Source organism: Colletotrichum lupini, chromosome 5 (genome assembly GCF_023278565.1).
Source record: "Colletotrichum lupini chromosome 5, complete sequence".
NCBI classification, from domain to species: Eukaryota; Fungi; Ascomycota; class Sordariomycetes; order Glomerellales; family Glomerellaceae; genus Colletotrichum; species Colletotrichum lupini.
Window position 1 is genome coordinate 2,777,636 of NC_064678.1, and position 17,470 is coordinate 2,795,105.

General features: G+C 55.5%; 7 protein-coding genes across 7 annotated transcripts; 4 read left to right on the forward strand and 3 right to left on the reverse strand.

Annotated features, from left to right (window-relative positions):
* Positions 1-1,090: 1,090 nt before the first annotated feature.
* Positions 1,091-2,739, forward strand: CLUP02_10229 (aldehyde dehydrogenase; the record flags this gene model as incomplete). The annotated part of the gene is made up of 2 exons (XM_049289205.1): positions 1,091-2,276; positions 2,330-2,739. 2 exons carry the CDS (start codon positions 1,091-1,093, stop codon positions 2,737-2,739), a joined length of 1,596 nt encoding a protein of 531 aa, XP_049146350.1.
* Positions 2,740-3,409: 670 nt separating this feature from the next.
* On the reverse strand, positions 3,410-5,751 carry CLUP02_10230 (uncharacterized protein; the record flags this gene model as incomplete). The annotated part of the gene is made up of 6 exons (XM_049289206.1): positions 3,410-3,473; positions 3,533-4,257; positions 4,359-4,486; positions 4,553-4,705; positions 4,764-5,601; positions 5,731-5,751. The coding sequence occupies 6 exons, from the start codon at positions 5,749-5,751 to the stop codon at positions 3,410-3,412; spliced, it is 1,929 nt and encodes a 642-aa protein (XP_049146351.1).
* A 624-nt stretch (positions 5,752-6,375) lies between these two features.
* CLUP02_10231 (ribosomal protein L17) lies at positions 6,376-7,123 on the forward strand (the record flags this gene model as incomplete). Its single annotated transcript, XM_049289207.1, has 2 exons — positions 6,376-6,591; positions 6,716-7,123. 2 exons carry the CDS (start codon positions 6,376-6,378, stop codon positions 7,121-7,123), a joined length of 624 nt encoding a protein of 207 aa, XP_049146352.1.
* A 289-nt stretch (positions 7,124-7,412) lies between these two features.
* Positions 7,413-9,465, reverse strand: CLUP02_10232 (uncharacterized protein; the record flags this gene model as incomplete). Its single annotated transcript, XM_049289208.1, has 2 exons — positions 7,413-8,700; positions 8,771-9,465. The coding sequence occupies 2 exons, from the start codon at positions 9,463-9,465 to the stop codon at positions 7,413-7,415; spliced, it is 1,983 nt and encodes a 660-aa protein (XP_049146353.1).
* A 98-nt stretch (positions 9,466-9,563) lies between these two features.
* CLUP02_10233 (Mov34/MPN/PAD-1 family protein) lies at positions 9,564-11,544 on the forward strand (the record flags this gene model as incomplete). The annotated part of the gene is made up of 4 exons (XM_049289209.1): positions 9,564-9,774; positions 9,947-9,984; positions 10,055-10,381; positions 10,486-11,544. 4 exons carry the CDS (start codon positions 9,564-9,566, stop codon positions 11,542-11,544), a joined length of 1,635 nt encoding a protein of 544 aa, XP_049146354.1.
* A 560-nt stretch (positions 11,545-12,104) lies between these two features.
* Positions 12,105-14,797, reverse strand: CLUP02_10234 (R3H domain-containing protein; the record flags this gene model as incomplete). Its single annotated transcript, XM_049289210.1, has 5 exons — positions 12,105-12,836; positions 12,885-13,359; positions 13,409-13,741; positions 13,792-14,660; positions 14,747-14,797. The coding sequence occupies 5 exons, from the start codon at positions 14,795-14,797 to the stop codon at positions 12,105-12,107; spliced, it is 2,460 nt and encodes an 819-aa protein (XP_049146355.1).
* Positions 14,798-16,342: 1,545 nt separating this feature from the next.
* CLUP02_10235 (uncharacterized protein) lies at positions 16,343-17,373 on the forward strand (the record flags this gene model as incomplete). The annotated part of the gene is made up of 2 exons (XM_049289211.1): positions 16,343-16,611; positions 16,671-17,373. The coding sequence occupies 2 exons, from the start codon at positions 16,343-16,345 to the stop codon at positions 17,371-17,373; spliced, it is 972 nt and encodes a 323-aa protein (XP_049146356.1).
* Between the last annotated feature and the right edge of the window lie 97 nt (positions 17,374-17,470).

A 17,470-nucleotide genomic window follows, 5' to 3' on the forward strand; every position in this document is an offset into this window, starting at 1 on the left:
ACGATAGCAATAGTTACTTATGGAAAAGATAGACCGTTGGCAGATGGACCACAGCGCAGGACATGGACAGGATGGGACGGTGTCCCCGTCGCAGCCCGCTCCGTCGGGACATCTATGCCTCCTTTCCCTGTCCGTCCTATTATGCGGCGCCATTCGGTACGGATCTGTCGTAGTCCTCTCTACCTGGCCTTTAGTAAGGTATACCATGAAGGGGAAAGGAAGAAGGATAGCAGTGCTGCTGGGTACCGTTCACATGCATCTAGCGCACCGCACCGTTCCCGTAGCTTCCCTGCCCGCGCCTTCTTGGGGAAACGAGTTCGTTTCCAACGTGCAGTGCAGCGCATTTGCCTCCCTTCCCCCCTGCCTGCACTCACCAGCGTTCACCTTATCCCGTCCCCTCTCTCTGCTGTACGGGTCAGACAAGTAATACATCACCACTCGCACTCGCATCATACAAGTCCCGCCATCAGCCATTGCACCCATAATACTGCAGATAGTTCTTTTTCCGCGCCACCCACGGGATAACAATATTGCTGGCCACGTCCCAGAAGTGAGAAATTGACAATCACTACACGATTCAGCTTATCCCAAGGACCCGGTTGACCTTTTCCTACGTTCTCCTTAATAAGATACCTCACCTGTTAGGCCATCTCATGCGCCGAGGTTTCTAAGTCCGGAAGTCCCTACCCGCACATTCAAGGTGCCTCTCTACCTTGCTACACAGTACCTCACTTCGCGTACGAACTAAGGTACCTATCCATCACACCCACGCGACACGGAGGCCGAGCACAGGTGGAGCTCTGTCGCATCCATCACTTTTCCCCTACAAAGCTACCGACGCCCTCTGCATCGGCTTGGCTGCTGATATTTGCTACTCGGACTACATAAGTCGAGGCAACCCTTAACAACTCTATCTACCACCACCAACACCACCTTCTCTTCTTTTCCGCGACCCCGAATCCCGACCATTGCCAACTTCCCCTCACGAATCTCTCCTCTCCCTAGGTCCGGTTCATCGCAACAAAGGAAGTCCAGGAAAGAAGCACCGTCCCTTACACACCGAAGAACCGCACATCTCAACGCCATCAAAATGTCGCTCGCAACCGACACAAAGATCGCCGAGTTCACTCACACCTCAACCGACGACATCTACCGCCTCACAGACACCATCCGCGCCACCTTCCGCTCTAACAAGACCAAGGATCTCAAGTACCGCACCCTCCAGCTCCGTAAGCTCTACTGGGCCATCAAGGACTACTCCCCACAGCTCTGCGATGCCCTGCGCAAGGACCTGAGGAAGTGCAAGCACGAGGCCGTCCTCTCCGAGGTCGACTGGTGCGCCAATGACTGTCTCTACATGCTGAAGAACCTCAGCAAGTTCGCCGCCGAGGAGAAGTGCGAGGATGTGCCTCTCACCTACGCCGCCCTGAAGCCGCGCATCCGCAAGGAGCCCCTGGGCATGGTTCTCGTCATCGGCGCTTTCAACTTCCCCGTCCAGTTGACCCTTCTTCCCATCATCGGCGCCATCGCCGCCGGCTGCACCGCCGTCTTGAAGCCTTCCGAGAGCGCCCCAGCCACCGCCATGGTCCTGACCAAGATCTTCGAGGTTGCTCTTGACCCCAAGGCCTACACCGTCATCAACGGTGCTGTCCAGGAGACTCAGGCTCTTCTTGACGTCAAGTGGGACAAGATTATGTACACGGGCAGCACTGCCGTCGGCAAGATCATCTCCAAGAAGGCCGCTGAGACCCTCACGCCCGTCACCCTCGAATTGGGTGGTCTGAACCCGGCTTTCGTCACCAAGAACGCCAACGTCAAGCTCGCCGCTCGCCGTCTCATGTGGTCAAAGTGCCTCAACGCCGGCCAGGTCTGCATTTCTCAGAACTATATCCTGGCCGACCGTGCCATCGTCGAGCAACTCATCCAGGGCCTCAACGCTACTTACAAGGAGTTCTTCCCCAGCGGCGCCAAGAACAGCCCTGACTTCTCTCGTATTGTCAACAAGAAGTCTTTCCAGCGCATCAAGAAGATGATTGACGAGACGAACGGAAAGATCGTCATGGGTGGTGGTTTGGACGAGGACCAGCTCTACATTGAGCCCACCGCCGTGCTGGTCGATTCCATGCTCGACTCCGTCATGAAGGATGAGTCTTTCGGCCCAGTTTTCGCCATCATGCCGTATGATACCCTCGACGACGCAATCAACATTGCGAACCAGGTATACAGGACGCCTCTGGCGCTCTTCGCTTTTGGCAATGATCAGGAGAGCAAGCGAAGTAAGCAAAGCCCATTGTTTTGTAGACAGATGACCATACTAACTTGCTGCAAGTCCTCAACGAGGTGACTTCTGGCGGTGCCACCATCAACGACGGCTTCTTCCATGCCTCCATGTCGACTGTCCCCTTCGGCGGCGTCGGTGATTCCGGCACGGGCAACTACCGCGGTCGCGCGTCCTTTGACGCCTTCACCCACCGTCGCTCCGTCGCGCAGACTCCTTCGTGGCTGGAGAAATTCATCCGTGTTCGCTACATGCCGTACTCCCCCAAGGAGCTCAAGCGCCTCCAAGGCATGACAAATGACAAGCCCGACTTTGACCGCAATGGTATTCAGGTCCGCGGGGTGGGATACTGGGTCAAGTTGGTCTTGGGGCTCGGCGCGAAAGGTGCTACAGGTGCGTTGTTGAGATGGGTCTTGGCCCTGGTAAGTATGTACACCCTAACCCAGCGAAGGCGTTCTTAGGACTTTGATCGGATGAAGTTATGGGTTGCAAGAATGAGTTTCAAACACAAAGAGCGTTTATCACACTTCACCTCCGCTGTTTCGTCTCTCTGGTACCCAAACACACTTTCCCAAGTGCGATTGTCACTGTGTTTTTTTCTTACCCAAAAAAAACCACAACCTCATCACAACACATGCCCTCGCGCACCTTTTTCCTTTGATTGTAAGTTTAGTCCCCCTTCAGATATGACCTGCCTTGGAGAGATACTGGGGGACACGCGAGAAAAAAGTTTCGACTTGTCGTTGGACACACTCGCTTGGAGTGAAGGGACTCATGTTGCTGGGATGAAAATAGGGGGTGCGAATGTAAGGCTTAGAGAAGCCTTGGTACTATCCCCCATCTCAGACGCAGTCTGTATGGTACTGTGCTATATACCATTTCCTATACGTTATGCGATAGTAATGTGAAGAAGGCAAAAAGCATGCCTTTGACGTTCGTTAAATACTGGCATTGTTCGTGAAAAGAGGTTTGAAATCCTGCGTCATCAAATGAAATCAATATGTATGGCGATCAAGGTCATTTCTTTCGTTTCACGTTGCATACTATTTTTTTGCAAATTCTAAGATGACCTACAGAAAAAAGGAGAGAACCCTTCATCGATCACGAATTGAACCCAAAGCGAAGCCAAGATCAAGGCTTGTGGAGGAAGACGATATTCACCGGCCACCTCCTAAACCCCTCAACAACTTGCCTCCTAAACTTCCGAGTTTCGACAAAATAAAAGTGTGCCCTGACTAATTCCTATAAAATCACCTCGCAGTCCCAACAGGAACACCCCAAGACCCCTTCGCCAACTCAACAGGCACATTCATCTCCAACCTATCATCGTCATCTCTCATCACCACCGACGCCAGCGCGCGGGGTGGTTTGGTGAGTGCAGGTGACGGGTCCGGATCAAAGTAGCCCGGCCTAGCGTCCGACCTGTCTCTCTTCCTCCTCCTTCTCTTCTGCTGTCTCTGACTACCTCCCAGGAAGGTCGAGGAGACGATGGATGAGAGCGTACTTGATCTAGAGAGGCTGTGCAGCTGGGAAGGGGTCCTAGTTTGGCGTCTCTCTTTCCCGCCTGATGATGTCGTCTCCAACGTAGAAGGTTTCCCAGAATCGTGGGCTAGAATCCCCTTCATCTGCATTTCCTTGCCTTGCTCCCTAGTCTTGGGAATAACCAGCCCCTCATCGACATCGTCACCACCACCACCATCGCCACCACCAAGCGCAACATCCAGATTCCCCTGCTGCATAACCGCACTCCTCTTCCTACTGCGGCGACTCGGCTCACCCTCGGTATTCGACACGGCGGCCAGCGCCGCGGACGCAAGGCCCCGATCTCTGGCGAGCCATCGCGCGTCCCGGTGCGCCTTGTAGGTTCTGAAGCCGGCTTGTGCCGTGGTGTCTCCGTCGACGAAGCGTTCGAGGAAGAGTTGGACGCGGTCGCGGAGGCGGATGAAGATGCGGGCGGGGGTCGCTCGCGGTCCTTGGTGCTGATGTTGTCGTGGGCATGGTTGGTGAGGTGTGGTGGTCATTGTTTGTACTTTGAGTCGGTGATGGCGTTAAGTCTCGAGTCTGTGAAGGGGCGGTCTACTTTTCGACATGAGAGTATGATCGTGGGCGAGGTTGGAAGACGCTGAGCTGTCTTGTCCTCCGCGAAGCCTCGATTTTCTCGATCTCGGATCTCGTCCACCGTTCCGCGACCCCCCTGAATGATAGAGCCTATAGGCAAATGAAATCTGAGTAAAAACGGCCCGGCTGTACCACTCACACCTGCCCATGTCCCACTTCCGCCCGCGGGAACCAGAGAAGAAGACTGACGATTCCACAAAAGAGAAACAAAAAGAAGAGGCTTGCCGTTTTTCATTCTATATGTGTGGTCTGGTTGGTAGTACAATAATCCCACCATCCGCTCTCCTCCCGCCCCCCTCAATCCCACGTCTGTCATGTCGACAATCGGGAGAGAGAGGTGGTCCAAAAACCGCGGCAAATCAAATACCCCGAAGCTGCGTATTATCCTGCTCGTCCATCTTGCGGTACCGCTCCGCCAGCACCTCCTTGACGCTCTTGGTCAACCCGCTCGGCTTCTCGTACCGCTGGTGCAGCGCCTTCTGTACCGGCGTCGTCGCGGGCGCCACCGCGCCGTCGGCCTTGATGCTGACCTTGTCCTCGGCTACGCCCACCGCCTGCTTCGCCGCCACGAGCACCGCCTCCCCTTGCTGCCGTCCTTTGTCCACCACGTCGCCGACGACGGCCTTGACCTCGGCGGCCTTGCTGTCGACAATCTTCTTGGCCTCGGCGGCTTTCGCGTCGAGGAGCTTCTTCGCCTCAGCGGCCTTGGCGCGCGTAGCCTCCTCGGCAGCGAGGCTCTTTTCCCTCGCGCGCTCCCACGCGCTGCGCGCCTCCTTCTTGACCTCCGCGCCGGTCGCCTCCGCAGCGGCAGCGCCCTTGGCCGAAGCCTCCTTGGCCAGCGGGACGGCGCTCTTCTCGACGGCCTGCTCCGCCTCGCCGGCCTTTTCAATGGTGCCGCCCCAGAAGCGCGCGGCGCCGCTCTCGAGACCCTCGCGCACCTCGCCCCAGTCGGTGCGCTGCGCCCAGCGGACGGCGTTCTCTACCTCGCGGTTCCAGCGGTCTTTGGCGGAGGTGAGGAGCGTCTCGCGGTCCTTGACGGCCTGTTCGGCGCGGGTCAGGGGCGGAGGGATGCGGATTTGGGGCTCGAGGAGGGAGGAGAGGACGTGGTGTTGGGTGCGGAGGGTGTGGGACTGGCTTTCGCGGTTGCGTTGGTGGGCGAGGACTGTGAGGTAGGCTACGCCTAGGGTTACGGTCACACCGCCGGTCTGTTTGATGAGGTATGATAGTTAGCTATACGATATGCTAATAGTGCGTGTATGAAATCTCCGTCATAGGTTTCTGGAGTGCAAGAGAAAGAAAGAGAGAGAAAGAGAGGATGAGGGAGTGTAGCGTACGAATCCAGTGGTGAAGCCCATGATGGCTGATGATCCAGTCCAAATGCGACGGGCGCAATTGAAGACTGGGATTTGATATTATAGTTCCTCTCCGTAAATTGTATTCGGCTTCAAGGTTTCATGATGCAATTGGAGCAAGCACGTCGTAGGAAGTCGAACCGAACTGGCGTTGTCGCTTGTCACTGAATTGACCTCCGAGAAGCGGGACGGGCAGCTTCGGTGCGGAATGACGTTAATTAATCGGGCTTGCGAGCGAGCGAGCGACTTTCAGCCTCCCCGGGTGGATTTCGGCGACGGGCAGGGGTCAAGGTACCTTAGCATCTGGCGGCAGGAACACTGCACTACAGTCCCCGCCTAATTGTCCCTCTAAGCCAACCAGAGGCTCCGAACCACCCTACGCCAAAAATTTGGGAGACGACAGCCGACGGATTGCAACGAGCGACTCCAGAGGCTATCAGCACGGCTTTTTTGACGATCCAATTCGATTCGATAGCCTCAAACTGCTCCGAAGTCCACCGCCCTGTTCACCACGCAGAGCAGCCGTTCCTCTGCAGCCTACGGACGAAAACGAAACGAAACGAAACAGGTTGCTCCCGCCGACTTCTCTCCCTCAATTGAGACGACTTCAACACATTCACAGCAGCCATGGCGGGAGGTCTCACCAAGTACAGGCATCTGAGCCGCAACTCGTCGGCACGACAGGCCCTGCTTCGCGGCCTCGTCACCTCCCTCGTCGCCCACGAGCACATTCACACCACCTTTGCTAAGGCCAAGGAGGCCCAGCGCCTCGCTGAGAAGCTCATCACCTACGCGAAGCGCGACAACGAGGAGACGAGGCGGAAAGCTCAGGCGATTCTCTACGTGAGTTGGACAAACACCCCTGGTGGTCTCGGCAGCTCTTCAAGATGGAATAAGCTACTAGTCCCCAAACAGAGACGAGGTTCAAAAAGAACGAACCGAGACTGACAAAAGGATATAACGTTAGACACCCCACGACCTCCTCCCCAAGCTCTTCGGCGAGCTCCGCACACGCTACTCCGAGCGCCCGGGAGGCTACACGCGCGTGCTGCGCACCGAGCCCCGGAGCACCTACGACCAGGCGCCTTCTGCGATCCTCGAGCTCGTCGACGGGCCCCGCGATGTGCGCTTCATGATGACGGCCAAGGCCGTCGCCCACGACAAGGACTCCGGCCACCGCAGCACCGACCTGACCAAGAAGAACGTCGCCAAGGTGACGAGGTACCGCAAGGACGGCAAGACGGCGTTCGACGACATGGTGGCCAGCTTCAGGCTTCTCACGGCCCGGTCGGATGCGAAGGCGGCGAAGAAGGAGGAGTTGTTGGAAGGGGCCAAGGTCAAGGCTAAGAAGGTGAAGGCCGCTAAGAAGGCGTAGAGCCGAGTGGAGGCTTTTGTTTGATGCAATGCCAGTCGGTATAGGAGGTCTGTCGTCTGCTGGATAGGGGCAAAAACTTTGCTCAAAAGCAGAGAGGACGATGTGGCGTGAGAAGAAAATGTAACTGATAAGAATGGTGTATTATCAAGAGGGAAATACCTGGCCAGTCTATAGATTACTGTCGTGTAGGGTATACATGTATACTACGGAAGCTCCAAAAAGACAACTTTTTAACTTCTGCCATAATATGGCAGCAAAACACATCCATCTTGCCCCCTTCTCCTTGTTCTTACACAAAATCAAAGGTATCGCCCTTCTCCTGGATCATCTTGCCTACGCGCTGCGTGCCGACCACGCGCTCCAGCTTCATGACATCGTACTTTGAGAACATGATGCGCACGGTACCTTGTCCAGGCTCGATTCTCATATCCTGCTCGCTGCGCGCGAGGTAGTCTCCCGCGATCTCGCGGTAAAAAATTGGGTTGTCGGGCAGGCCGTACATGATGACGCGCTGGACGCCGCGGATCGGCGTCCGCCGGAAGTGGTGCGCTCGCTCCGTGTAGAGGAGCACCTTGTGCCGGCCCGTCATGAAGTGGGAGCGGGCGCGCGAGGCCTCGGGGACGTCGGCGTACTCGGAGATTGTGCCAAAGGAAAGGGCGGCGACGGCCGGGTTGGCGGAGAAGTAGTTGCGCACGCGGACGAAGTCGAGGTACGAGGGGATGAAGATGAGGGTGCCCGAGGTGTCCCTCGCGCGCTTGATGAGGGAGGGGAGGATGGCCGAGACGAAGTAGTCGAAGCGCGCGTCGGGCTCCTTTTCGAGGGAGCGGCACTCGAAGCGGGAAAAGGTCTGGCGGGCCTTGATGCCTAGCTGCGTGAGGACGCCCGGGTAGTCGGCCTGGAAGCGGACCTTGCCGGCCCAATTGTGGCACTGCGTGCGGAAGAGCTCGGTGAGCTCGGGCGTGTTGAAACCGGAGAGGACGATGGTTTGGCGGAAATATTTCGCCTGGTCGTCAAGGTACCAGCTGCGCACGCGGCCAAAGTCGCAGCCGTGGGCGTCCTTTGGCTGGAGGTTCATGTGCTCGAAAATGTACTCGACGTGCTCCCAGTTCTGCATGAGCTGGGCGTCAGCCTGGTCAACGACGACCATCTCAATGGAGCTGAGAAAGTCGTAGTCCATCTTCTTCTTGTCTTCGTCAGAGCCGATGGCCATGCGCAGGCCCAGGGGACTGGCAAGCAGGATGTCTGAGTTGTAGAATTGTGAAAAGTACTTGACGGTCTTGCGCGTGAACTTCATACCGATCCGGAACATGTCGTCGTCGTTGCCCTCGAAAAGGTCGCGGAAGTCGGCGGGCTTGTCGTCTCCGAATTTGACGTCCTCATCAGTGTACGCATCGTCGAAGCGCTTTCTGTTTTCCCGCTGGTCCGGCGCGCAAATGTCCTCGATTGTGTTTGCAATCGTTAGGCAAGATTGTCTTGTTGGCAGTAGGAATAGGATCTTGGGGCGCGTGAAGCCCTGGTCCCTGAGCTCGAGATCGGCATTCTCTTCTCTCGAGAGTTTGTAGTTGTTCTTGATGACTCTGTCTCGGGTCCTGTTTGTATGTAAGCGTTTGAAATTCAAGGCAAGTCACGTCCAGGTAGGTCCCTTACTTGAAGACGTGGTTGACGGCGTGTAAGCATACAAGCTGCCGTAAGCCGTTGGAGTTCTGAGTGTTTCGGTTATCATACAACACGTCGTTGTAATTGAATATCGTCGGAGCAATCGCTCGTTGCAGCGTATCGAGTGAGCCAATCTTCTTCGAGGCGATCTCCCGCAATTTTTGCTTGAGCTTGAGGCTATCCAAGCCGGATATCGGTGATGGGATCGTCGGGGCGTCCGTTCCTTGCGCTCGAGGGTATGTCACCACAGCCTTTGAAACCTTGGACATTGTTCGCTTGAAAGTCCAGTCATTCTTCTGGATCGCCTTGACTCTCTTCGCCGTCACAGCTTCGTCAGGGGTAGCGAAGTGGCTGTCGAACGGATCTGAGGCATCGACGTCGTCTTCATCGTCGCTCTGCTCCGCTTCCTCTTCCAAATCAGCCATTGGGTCTTCAGCCTCCTCGACCCTGTCAACATCTTTGTCCTCCTCCTCGGCCTCATCGCCATCAGATTCAGACTCGGATCCAGATCCAGCTTCAGACTCAGACTCGGACTCAGACTCGGCCTTGGCGGTCGCTTCTGGTCTGCCGCTCTCGAGCTTCCGTCTTTTGGCACTTGGCTCTGAAGACTCCTTAAATCCTTGGAGGAGCGCCATATAAGGCCGTGTGTTTTGAGGCTGCTCATCTTCATCCTCATCATCAGACATGGAGACATCAGAATCCTCCTCTGCCTCAGAGTCTCCCTCTTCTTGGGACTCATCATCTGAAGTCCTGACAGTGTTAGATTATCATAAATTTTCATAAAATGTTCGGGAAGGTTAAACATACTCTTTTTCTTCCAGACGTGCAGTATCGAATCTTCTGCCTCCTCTTCCTCTACCTCGGCCTCTCGCACCTCCTCTCCCTCTTGTGCCTCCTCTTGCACCTCCTCTGCCACCACCACGGGCACCGCCTCTGCTTCCTCCCCGGAATCCGGCCCGACCTCTACCTCTTGGGCCCATTATATCTTACTTTCTGTCAGTGCAAGCTCTGAGTAAACACAGACAGCAATGTATGAGCTTTCAAAAGAAAAAATAGATTAAAAAGTGTTGTTTACCGAAGCAAAACTCATTCACTTGGTCGACGGAAAAAAAGTTATAAGTCGGCCATATCAGCCTTGCAGAAAATCCCACACTAGGTAGTCACTAGCCACAGCGGGGCACTCCCGCCACAGAGACCGTTATCGTGTCTTATCTTAGCGCGCACAACCCAGTAGGGGCCAACCACAAATCGCAAAATCGGCAAACCGCCCACTAGGAGAAAGCGAAAGAGTTCGACGATTTTTTGAAGCGACCTATCGCGAAAAAACGCTCCGACCAGAGACCCCAAACCCACTCTTCAATTTTTGGCCCGCGCATCACCACCAACCCGAAACCCGCTCTCCCCTCCCCTCCTCTTCTCTATATCTCCTCCTCAACCGCAGGTCTCCCCCTTCGAAAGAACCTCGACGACCCGAGATCCAACCTGCCCAGCATGGCTGTCGCCGAAACTGAGAAGTTCCTCCACCTGTCGCGGCCCATCGCGCCGGCCACGATTGGCATCCCAGGCAACATTGCCCCGCTCACCGTCAACATCCAGCCCCAGGTACGACACATCTTGCTACGCTGCAGGACCTGATATCATTACCCGAGACATGTCATAGACCTTAACAAGGCCATGGCGTATATACACATTCATTATCAATACAGCTTACCCCCCGTGGGGAACCCCAACTACTCGTCGCTAACCCCACCTCCTCCTTCCAGGCCATCCTCTCCATTCTCGACCATGCCGTGCGAAGAGACATCCGCGATACGCAATCAACCCGCGTTATCGGCGCCCTCGTTGGTGTCCGCTCCGAAGATGGCACCGAGGTCGAAGTGCGCTCCTGCTTCGCCATCCCCCACACCGAGAACGAGGACCAGGTCGAGGTGGACGTCGACTACCAGAAGAACATGCTCGCCCTCACCCTCAAGGCCAACCCGCGCGAGTCCCTGTTGGGCTGGTACACCACCACCCATGAGCTCAACTCCTTCTCCGCCCTGATCCAGAACTTCTTCGCCTCCCCCGAGACCGGCACCTTCCCCCACCCCGCCGTCCACCTCACCATCAGCACCGACCCGACCTCCGACATTGAGGCCCGATGCTACATCTCCGCCCCCGTCGCCGTCAACGCCGAGCGCGCCGCCGAGAGCTGCCTCTTCATCCAGGTGCCCCACAAGCTCATGTACGGCGATGCCGAGCGCAGCGCCCTCGAGGCCATCTCCATGGCCAAGGACACCGAGGACCGCACCGCCCCCGTCGTCTCCGACATTGAGGGCCTCGCCCGCTCCATCGAGTCCGGCGCCAACCTCATCGAGCGCGTCAGCGACTGGGTCAACGGTATCCTCGACGAGGACGAGGAGCCCAACCAGGCCCTCGGCCAGTACCTCATGAACGCCCTCTCCCTCGCGCCCAAGGTCGACCCCGAGCAGATTGAGCACGACTTCAACAACCACATCCAGGACGTCCTCATGGTCTCCTACCTGGCCAACACCATTCGCACCCAGATCGACCTGTCGCAACGGCTGGCTGTTGCCAACCTCACCGGCGGCGAGAAGGACGGCGAGGGCAAGACGACCGAGGGCGGCGAGAAGGGCGAGCAACAGCGGGGTGGTCAGCGTGGCGGCAAGCGCGGTGGACGCGGCGGCGGCCGTGGTGGTGGCGGCCAGAGGGGAGAGCCCAGGGAGCCCCGCGAGCCTCGCGAGCCGAGGGAACCTACCGAGTAAAGAAAAAAGGGGACAAGCTAATTTGTTTGAGAAAGAAAAGAAAAAGAGAGGAATTTCTCCTTTTACATGCAAAAAGCCATGTGGAAGAGAGGACTGAACCAAACCTAACACCCCTTAAAAAGGAGATAGGAGGTCGAGAGGTTGAAAGAGACCTAGGACAAGCTGGCTCGCGATGCTGGGGAATTTTCTGCCGCAAGGTTAGCAAGCATGGCATCATGAGGAATCCACACTTGATAAAACCATCATGGCGTTATGGCAGTGGCAGAATTAGACGGCCTAGGGTAGAATGCGCTAGGCAGTTGCAATGATGATTATTCACGCTTTCATGCAAATATTCAAGACACACATACACAGGAGACGTCTGTTCAGCTTGCGACGTACGTAAACTTTGAAAAAAGGTTTGAGTGATAATTAAGGTGCGTAAGTGTTCTAGCATGCAATAGCCTACATGATCTGATGCCATCCTATCCCTCCTGTGTGAACGCCAGTATGCTGTACCTTTAAAACCCCTGTACGCCGTTCATTCTGCCATGGACCGTCCAACAACATCAAGCGTATACCTAAATACCCATGTTTGGCTTTTGCGGCAAAGTAGCAGGGTTGCCGTAGTGGGGCAGGTGGCTGAACGTCTGTCCAGCCGGACCCTGAGGGATGGCGGGTTTATTGGGAATATGAGGGGAGGGGTTTTGTGGTATGTGTTGCGGGGGGTGTTGAGGAATATGATGAACCGGTGCTTGAGGCATAGGGTTCAAGTGATGAGGGTGCTGGGGCGGAGGCGGGTGGTAGGAAGGAATCGAGTTGTTCGATCCTTGCCTCGCCATGGCATAGCCGTAAGGTGCTGGTGGTCCTTGCTGCTGATAACCGGCGTATGCCAGATGTGGTGAGCCGATCTGGGGGCTACCGTGGTGAGATCCAGGAGCACTGAATGGCGGCTGTGGTGGCTGCATCGGAGACATGCCACCCCCAGGGACGAATGATTGCGTCTTGGGATTGAAGGCGTGGCGATTGTAGCTGCCGGGGATGGGATGCTGGCTCTTTGGGTCGTTCGGGTTGATGTTGGCCGGCAACTGCCCGTACATGTACGGAACAGTGCTTTGACTTGGCGGCGCCGACATACCCCGAGGCGTGTAAGCCGTGGCATTAGCCGTCGAAGGTGGAGTCATCGGCACCGGCGCCGGTCCGAACCCTGGTTGTGGTTGCCAACCTTGCTGTGGAGGAGTAGGGCCAGAACCACCATAGCTCCTCGCATTCGGAGGAGCTTGGAACTGGGTCTGGTTTGCCGGAGGCGGATACTAGTCCCGATCAGCTTTATGAAGTTGAGGACGGAAGAGTTTTCTTACCGGTGTCATGTTAGGATAGCCCGCATTGTAGCCCGCGTTAGGCATCATGGGAGCAAATGTTTGCGTGGGTGTAGTGTTGTAAGGGGCTGCGGGGATCTGATTGGGATACGGTTGCTGCACCGGCGCACCGTACTGGTTTGACACAGGAACATACTGAGGTTGAGGCACCCAAGTCTGCTGCTGCGGCCCCCAGTATGGTGTGTAGTTGTGTCTCGAGTCGAAACTGTCTGAATCATCCCGTCTCTGCTTCCCAGTCTTGCCCCGTTTGCTGACACCAGGCTTTTCTCTCGCCGAAACGGAGCTGGCACGTGAAACGCCATTTTCGATTTCGTTATCTTGGAACACGATTAGTGGCGGTCCGAAGGAAACGTGATAGTCACACATACCAGGCGTAGATTCCCCAGTCTTCTCAGAATTGCCGAATATTCTCTCTCGGGCTTGCTTGTACGCTTCTTCACGCTGCTCTCTCGACAATCTGAACAAGTCAGCAAGTTGCAATCATTCGAGGAGGAAGGGAAAAATACTTCTGATTTGCCGCAGCAGACTTATCCTTAGAGTCACTGCCGGTCTCAGACGTGGCCTTGGATGGAGAAGCGCTGTTGCTACCGAATTCCCCATCCTCCCCACGTCGCATGATCTTTCGAGGCAGGACCGCTGGAGGAGGAGGCGTTTCGGCATTGGTTTCCGGAGCAGCGATACTAGCAAGCGACTCAGGTACTCTGGCGTAAGGGGTTCTGAAGATTCGGACAGATCCCACACGAGCTTCATACTGATGCGTCATGCGGTAGTAGTCAGCCAGCTTATGTGTGAGCATCCTACAAAATGAATTCGAAGGCGGAAAGTCCATGTACGGGTCTCTGATATCGCTGTTAGTGACTGCACATTGATTCAATCCGTCGGTACTCACTTGGAATTTTGAACAAATTTGATCAATTCGGCCTCCAATCGCAATAGAAACAGTCGATCCTTCGGGGAAGCCATAGCCTCCAAGAGTTTTTCATCCGGTGCCTGTCCGTAGATGGTATTCAAGAGATTGGCAGAGTCGGGGAGATTAGCAGACAGAGCGTTAGGGATGGGCATCTGTGGTTGATCTGACGAAGCACTCTGCGGTGTGATCATGCCTTGGCTCAAGGAGCCGGAGATAGGTTGGGCTAGACGGCGATCGGGCATGTCGCCAAGCTGGATGATGCCTCTAGCACGCGCCGCAATGTCGGAACCCATTCTGGAGTTTGGTAGGTTTGGCCCCCGGAATGAGAAGGAATCGTCATCCTCGGCAGCAGCGGCTTTGACGCTGGCACTGTCATCCGGCCTCAGGGATTCCTTCTCGTCCAGCGCAAAGGTCGTTCCCGACGTAATACTCTTTCCGTCCAGACTGGGAGGCTTGGTACCGAGCTCCGAGCTGGAGTCAGCTCTCTGGGAGTCGTCCGACCCATCCTTGGTTATAGATTTTGATCGCTCAGCGTACGAAGAGCCTGTTCCGTTCACAACAAGGCTCGGTGTCGGTTGCCCAATGCTCAAATCCTTCAATCCATCCAACACGGCACCGGTCGCATCGGGCTTCTTGGAGAGGGTGGGCTCGCGCTTAGCGACAGTCGGCGCAGACTTCGTAGAGTTCATGATTGCGGATTGGCGAGTATCAACTGCGTCTGAAGTGGCAGATGCGGGTATGGAGGCGGCACCGGTAGAAGAAGCTTGGCTGGGACGGGCTTGAGCTGGCGCAGCAACTGGTCTGACGGTAGTGACGGGTTGGGAATCTTTTGATGCCGATGCAGCGACCTAGAATAGCGCAGAGATTGTCAGCATTCATCACTAGGCAACTACTGAGCTTCGAGAACGAGGGGTAGCTCGGGAGCAAATCGCACCTTTGCGAAAGATGGCTTAGGAATGTCAGATGGCATCTGGGCTGTAGCCATAGCCAGTGAAGAGGTTCGGAGGATGGCCCAACTTCAGCCGTGGGTAGTGAGATGGAAATGAAAGTCGTCCACTGAAGTAGCTTCGCGCAGGTAGAATGGTAGGCGCGCGATGAGACGAAATAAGAGACCGGGTCAAAAAGGATTAAAGACGAGGTCCGAAAGCAAGGAACAAACTGGATCAAGGCGAGCCTGCAGAGGAAGAAATACCGTGGATCATCGTCGGGACAAGGTCGTCATCGTAGCTTTTGGATTCCTGAATGTTGGATGAATGATGGACCCAGTTTCTCGTTGCAGGGGAGAAATGGGAGTTGTCCGTTGCGTGTTTCGTCGTCGAATAGATGTGCGCCTGAGTGACTATCCGTCAGTGGTTGTGGGAAAGGTTGGTTGCAGGAAGCTGGTAGATAGGCGCGCAGCGGTTGAGACGAGGCGACGTGAAATTTTGGCGGCCTGTGAGGCGGATAGTCCGTCACGGGCTTGGGGGAGAGGGGTGTGGTGTGGGTGGTGTGGTGCAGACGATGGTTTAAGGTAGTGGGAGGGAATTGGTAGAGCTGTGGTGTGGGTTTTTGGGATTGCGCTGCAAAGGGAAAAAAGAGGATGGGGAAACTGGAGAACGGAGCCAACGACCTCTCAGCTTCTTGTTCACTCACCCCGGGTAACTTGCAGTGCGAGATCAATCACTCACGCACTCCTCACTCGCTAGGTTCAATAAGTACTGATATCCGTAATCCGATGACAACGTTATGTCTCAATTTCACACTCGTGTTGCGTGAGGCCCTCTCACACAAACACACACACACACACACTCTCTCTCTCTCTCTCTGTATTCTCTCAGTTGCGAGGTATCTTCGGTCGCAGAGACGTAGTAGAGAACCTTAGCGAGAAGCTTCAGTGTTGGCAACTCCCAATCGAGCGGACAACGGTCTCAAGTCGATAAGGTGGTGTCAGACGGCTGCCATCCCCTCCGCAACGTCTTGTGGGACGTCAGGCTGAAGAGTCGGGTATGATTGGGAACGGAATACGGGAATTCTGATGACCATCAAGCAGGTCTCGGGCCTGGGTAGGGTAGGTTAGTTGGTGAGAGACAAAAAGACCAGAGGCTGTGCCGAGAGTGGCTTAGTGCCGGCAGATTCCTAACGGAACCCTTGGGTCTGTGGCTGGTGCCTCTGAGGCTGGTGCAGGTTTTCCGATCCTTTCCTCCACCTTACATAAGCGTCCGAGTTGCCCATCGTTGAAGCCAAACCTCATTCCTCTGTCGCTGAAGTAAACCACTTTCTACAGAGCTGGTAACAACTGAAATTCAGCTGCAACGGCGAAACACCAAAGAGCCCGTCGCTAATAATAGAACACCAGTGTTGTATCAAAGGCTCGCGTACCAAGCAAGAAAACGGAAGAAAATCTCATCTGTTGATCCCATCATAGCGGATCATCAATCGCCATCCAGACTTACAACAGTGCGATTCCAACAAAAACCTGATTGAAGACGCCAGCGCAACGACGGCTATTCAAATTACGGCAAACCCTTCGCTCAAGTAGCGAATCTATTCAATGCATCCCTACAGAGGCCGTGGCGGACCTCGCCAGTCCACCCCAGCAAACGTCCAATGTCAAAAGTGTCTCAAAAGAGATAAGTCTACAAGCAAACGATACGTTGCAAATATCAAGCTGACTCTCACAGAACGTCACTACTCTTATGAATGCAAGGAGTCGGCTACGGCTCGACCATATGTGTCTCGGCCGTCCCGAACTCAACAGCTGCGCAACCCGAAGCTGATGCCCAAACTGTCAAATGATACGCCAGATGACGCGCAAAGAAAGTCAGTTTCTCACCTTCGTTTGTATCTCATGCGTTCAAGGTGGCTAATTCGTGGAGTAGGAAAGGAATTGCCGACGAGGAGCTCGCGAAGAAGGAAGCTGAGCGAGCGAGAAAGAGGGAGCTAGACGAGAGAGATGACGAACTCATCAGGCAAACAGAGAGTAAGCGCAGACGATCCGAGTCTGTTGACTCCGTTTCCACCATCTCAACAAACCGCTCCGTATCGCCTCCTCCTAGGCGGCGCTCGCCATCTCCCGCCTCTGCTCTGCGGAGACAGAGGTCGTTTAGTCCGGAGAGCGACGACGGTCGCTCTGTCTCAAGAAGGTCAGCAGCAAGCAGACGGACTCAGTCCCCACCTCGACGCCGCCAGAGATCACTTTCGAGGGACAGTCGTTCACCTGTTGGAACCCAGGAGCAGAACTATCGTCAGAGGGATGCGGATCACGCTAGACCAACGGCCAGTGGTCATGCGCGCTACTCGCCCGATTCCAGGGATTCATCCACCTCAGGACGTGGTATGGATGCTGTTGGCAGCAGGCGGTCGTTGTCCCGGTCTCCCGACCGTCGTGGTGCGAGGCCACAAAGCGGCCCAAGTCGACGTGCTGGCAGAAACGACGGATATCGAGACGAGCCTCAGCCTACACTGGGCCGAGGTGGTGAGAACCAAAGGCAGGGTGGTGGATCTGAGCGACAGCCAGAACGAGAGCGCAGTCTCAGTCCATTTTCCAAGAGACTGGCGTTGACACAGTCCCTAAATAGGTAGCTATGGGGTATCAATTATTTGTTTTTGTATTCTGCCTTTGCTGGCTGCTCGGGCGGTTCTCGATATCGATTACACGGTATTAATACACGGTATCAGT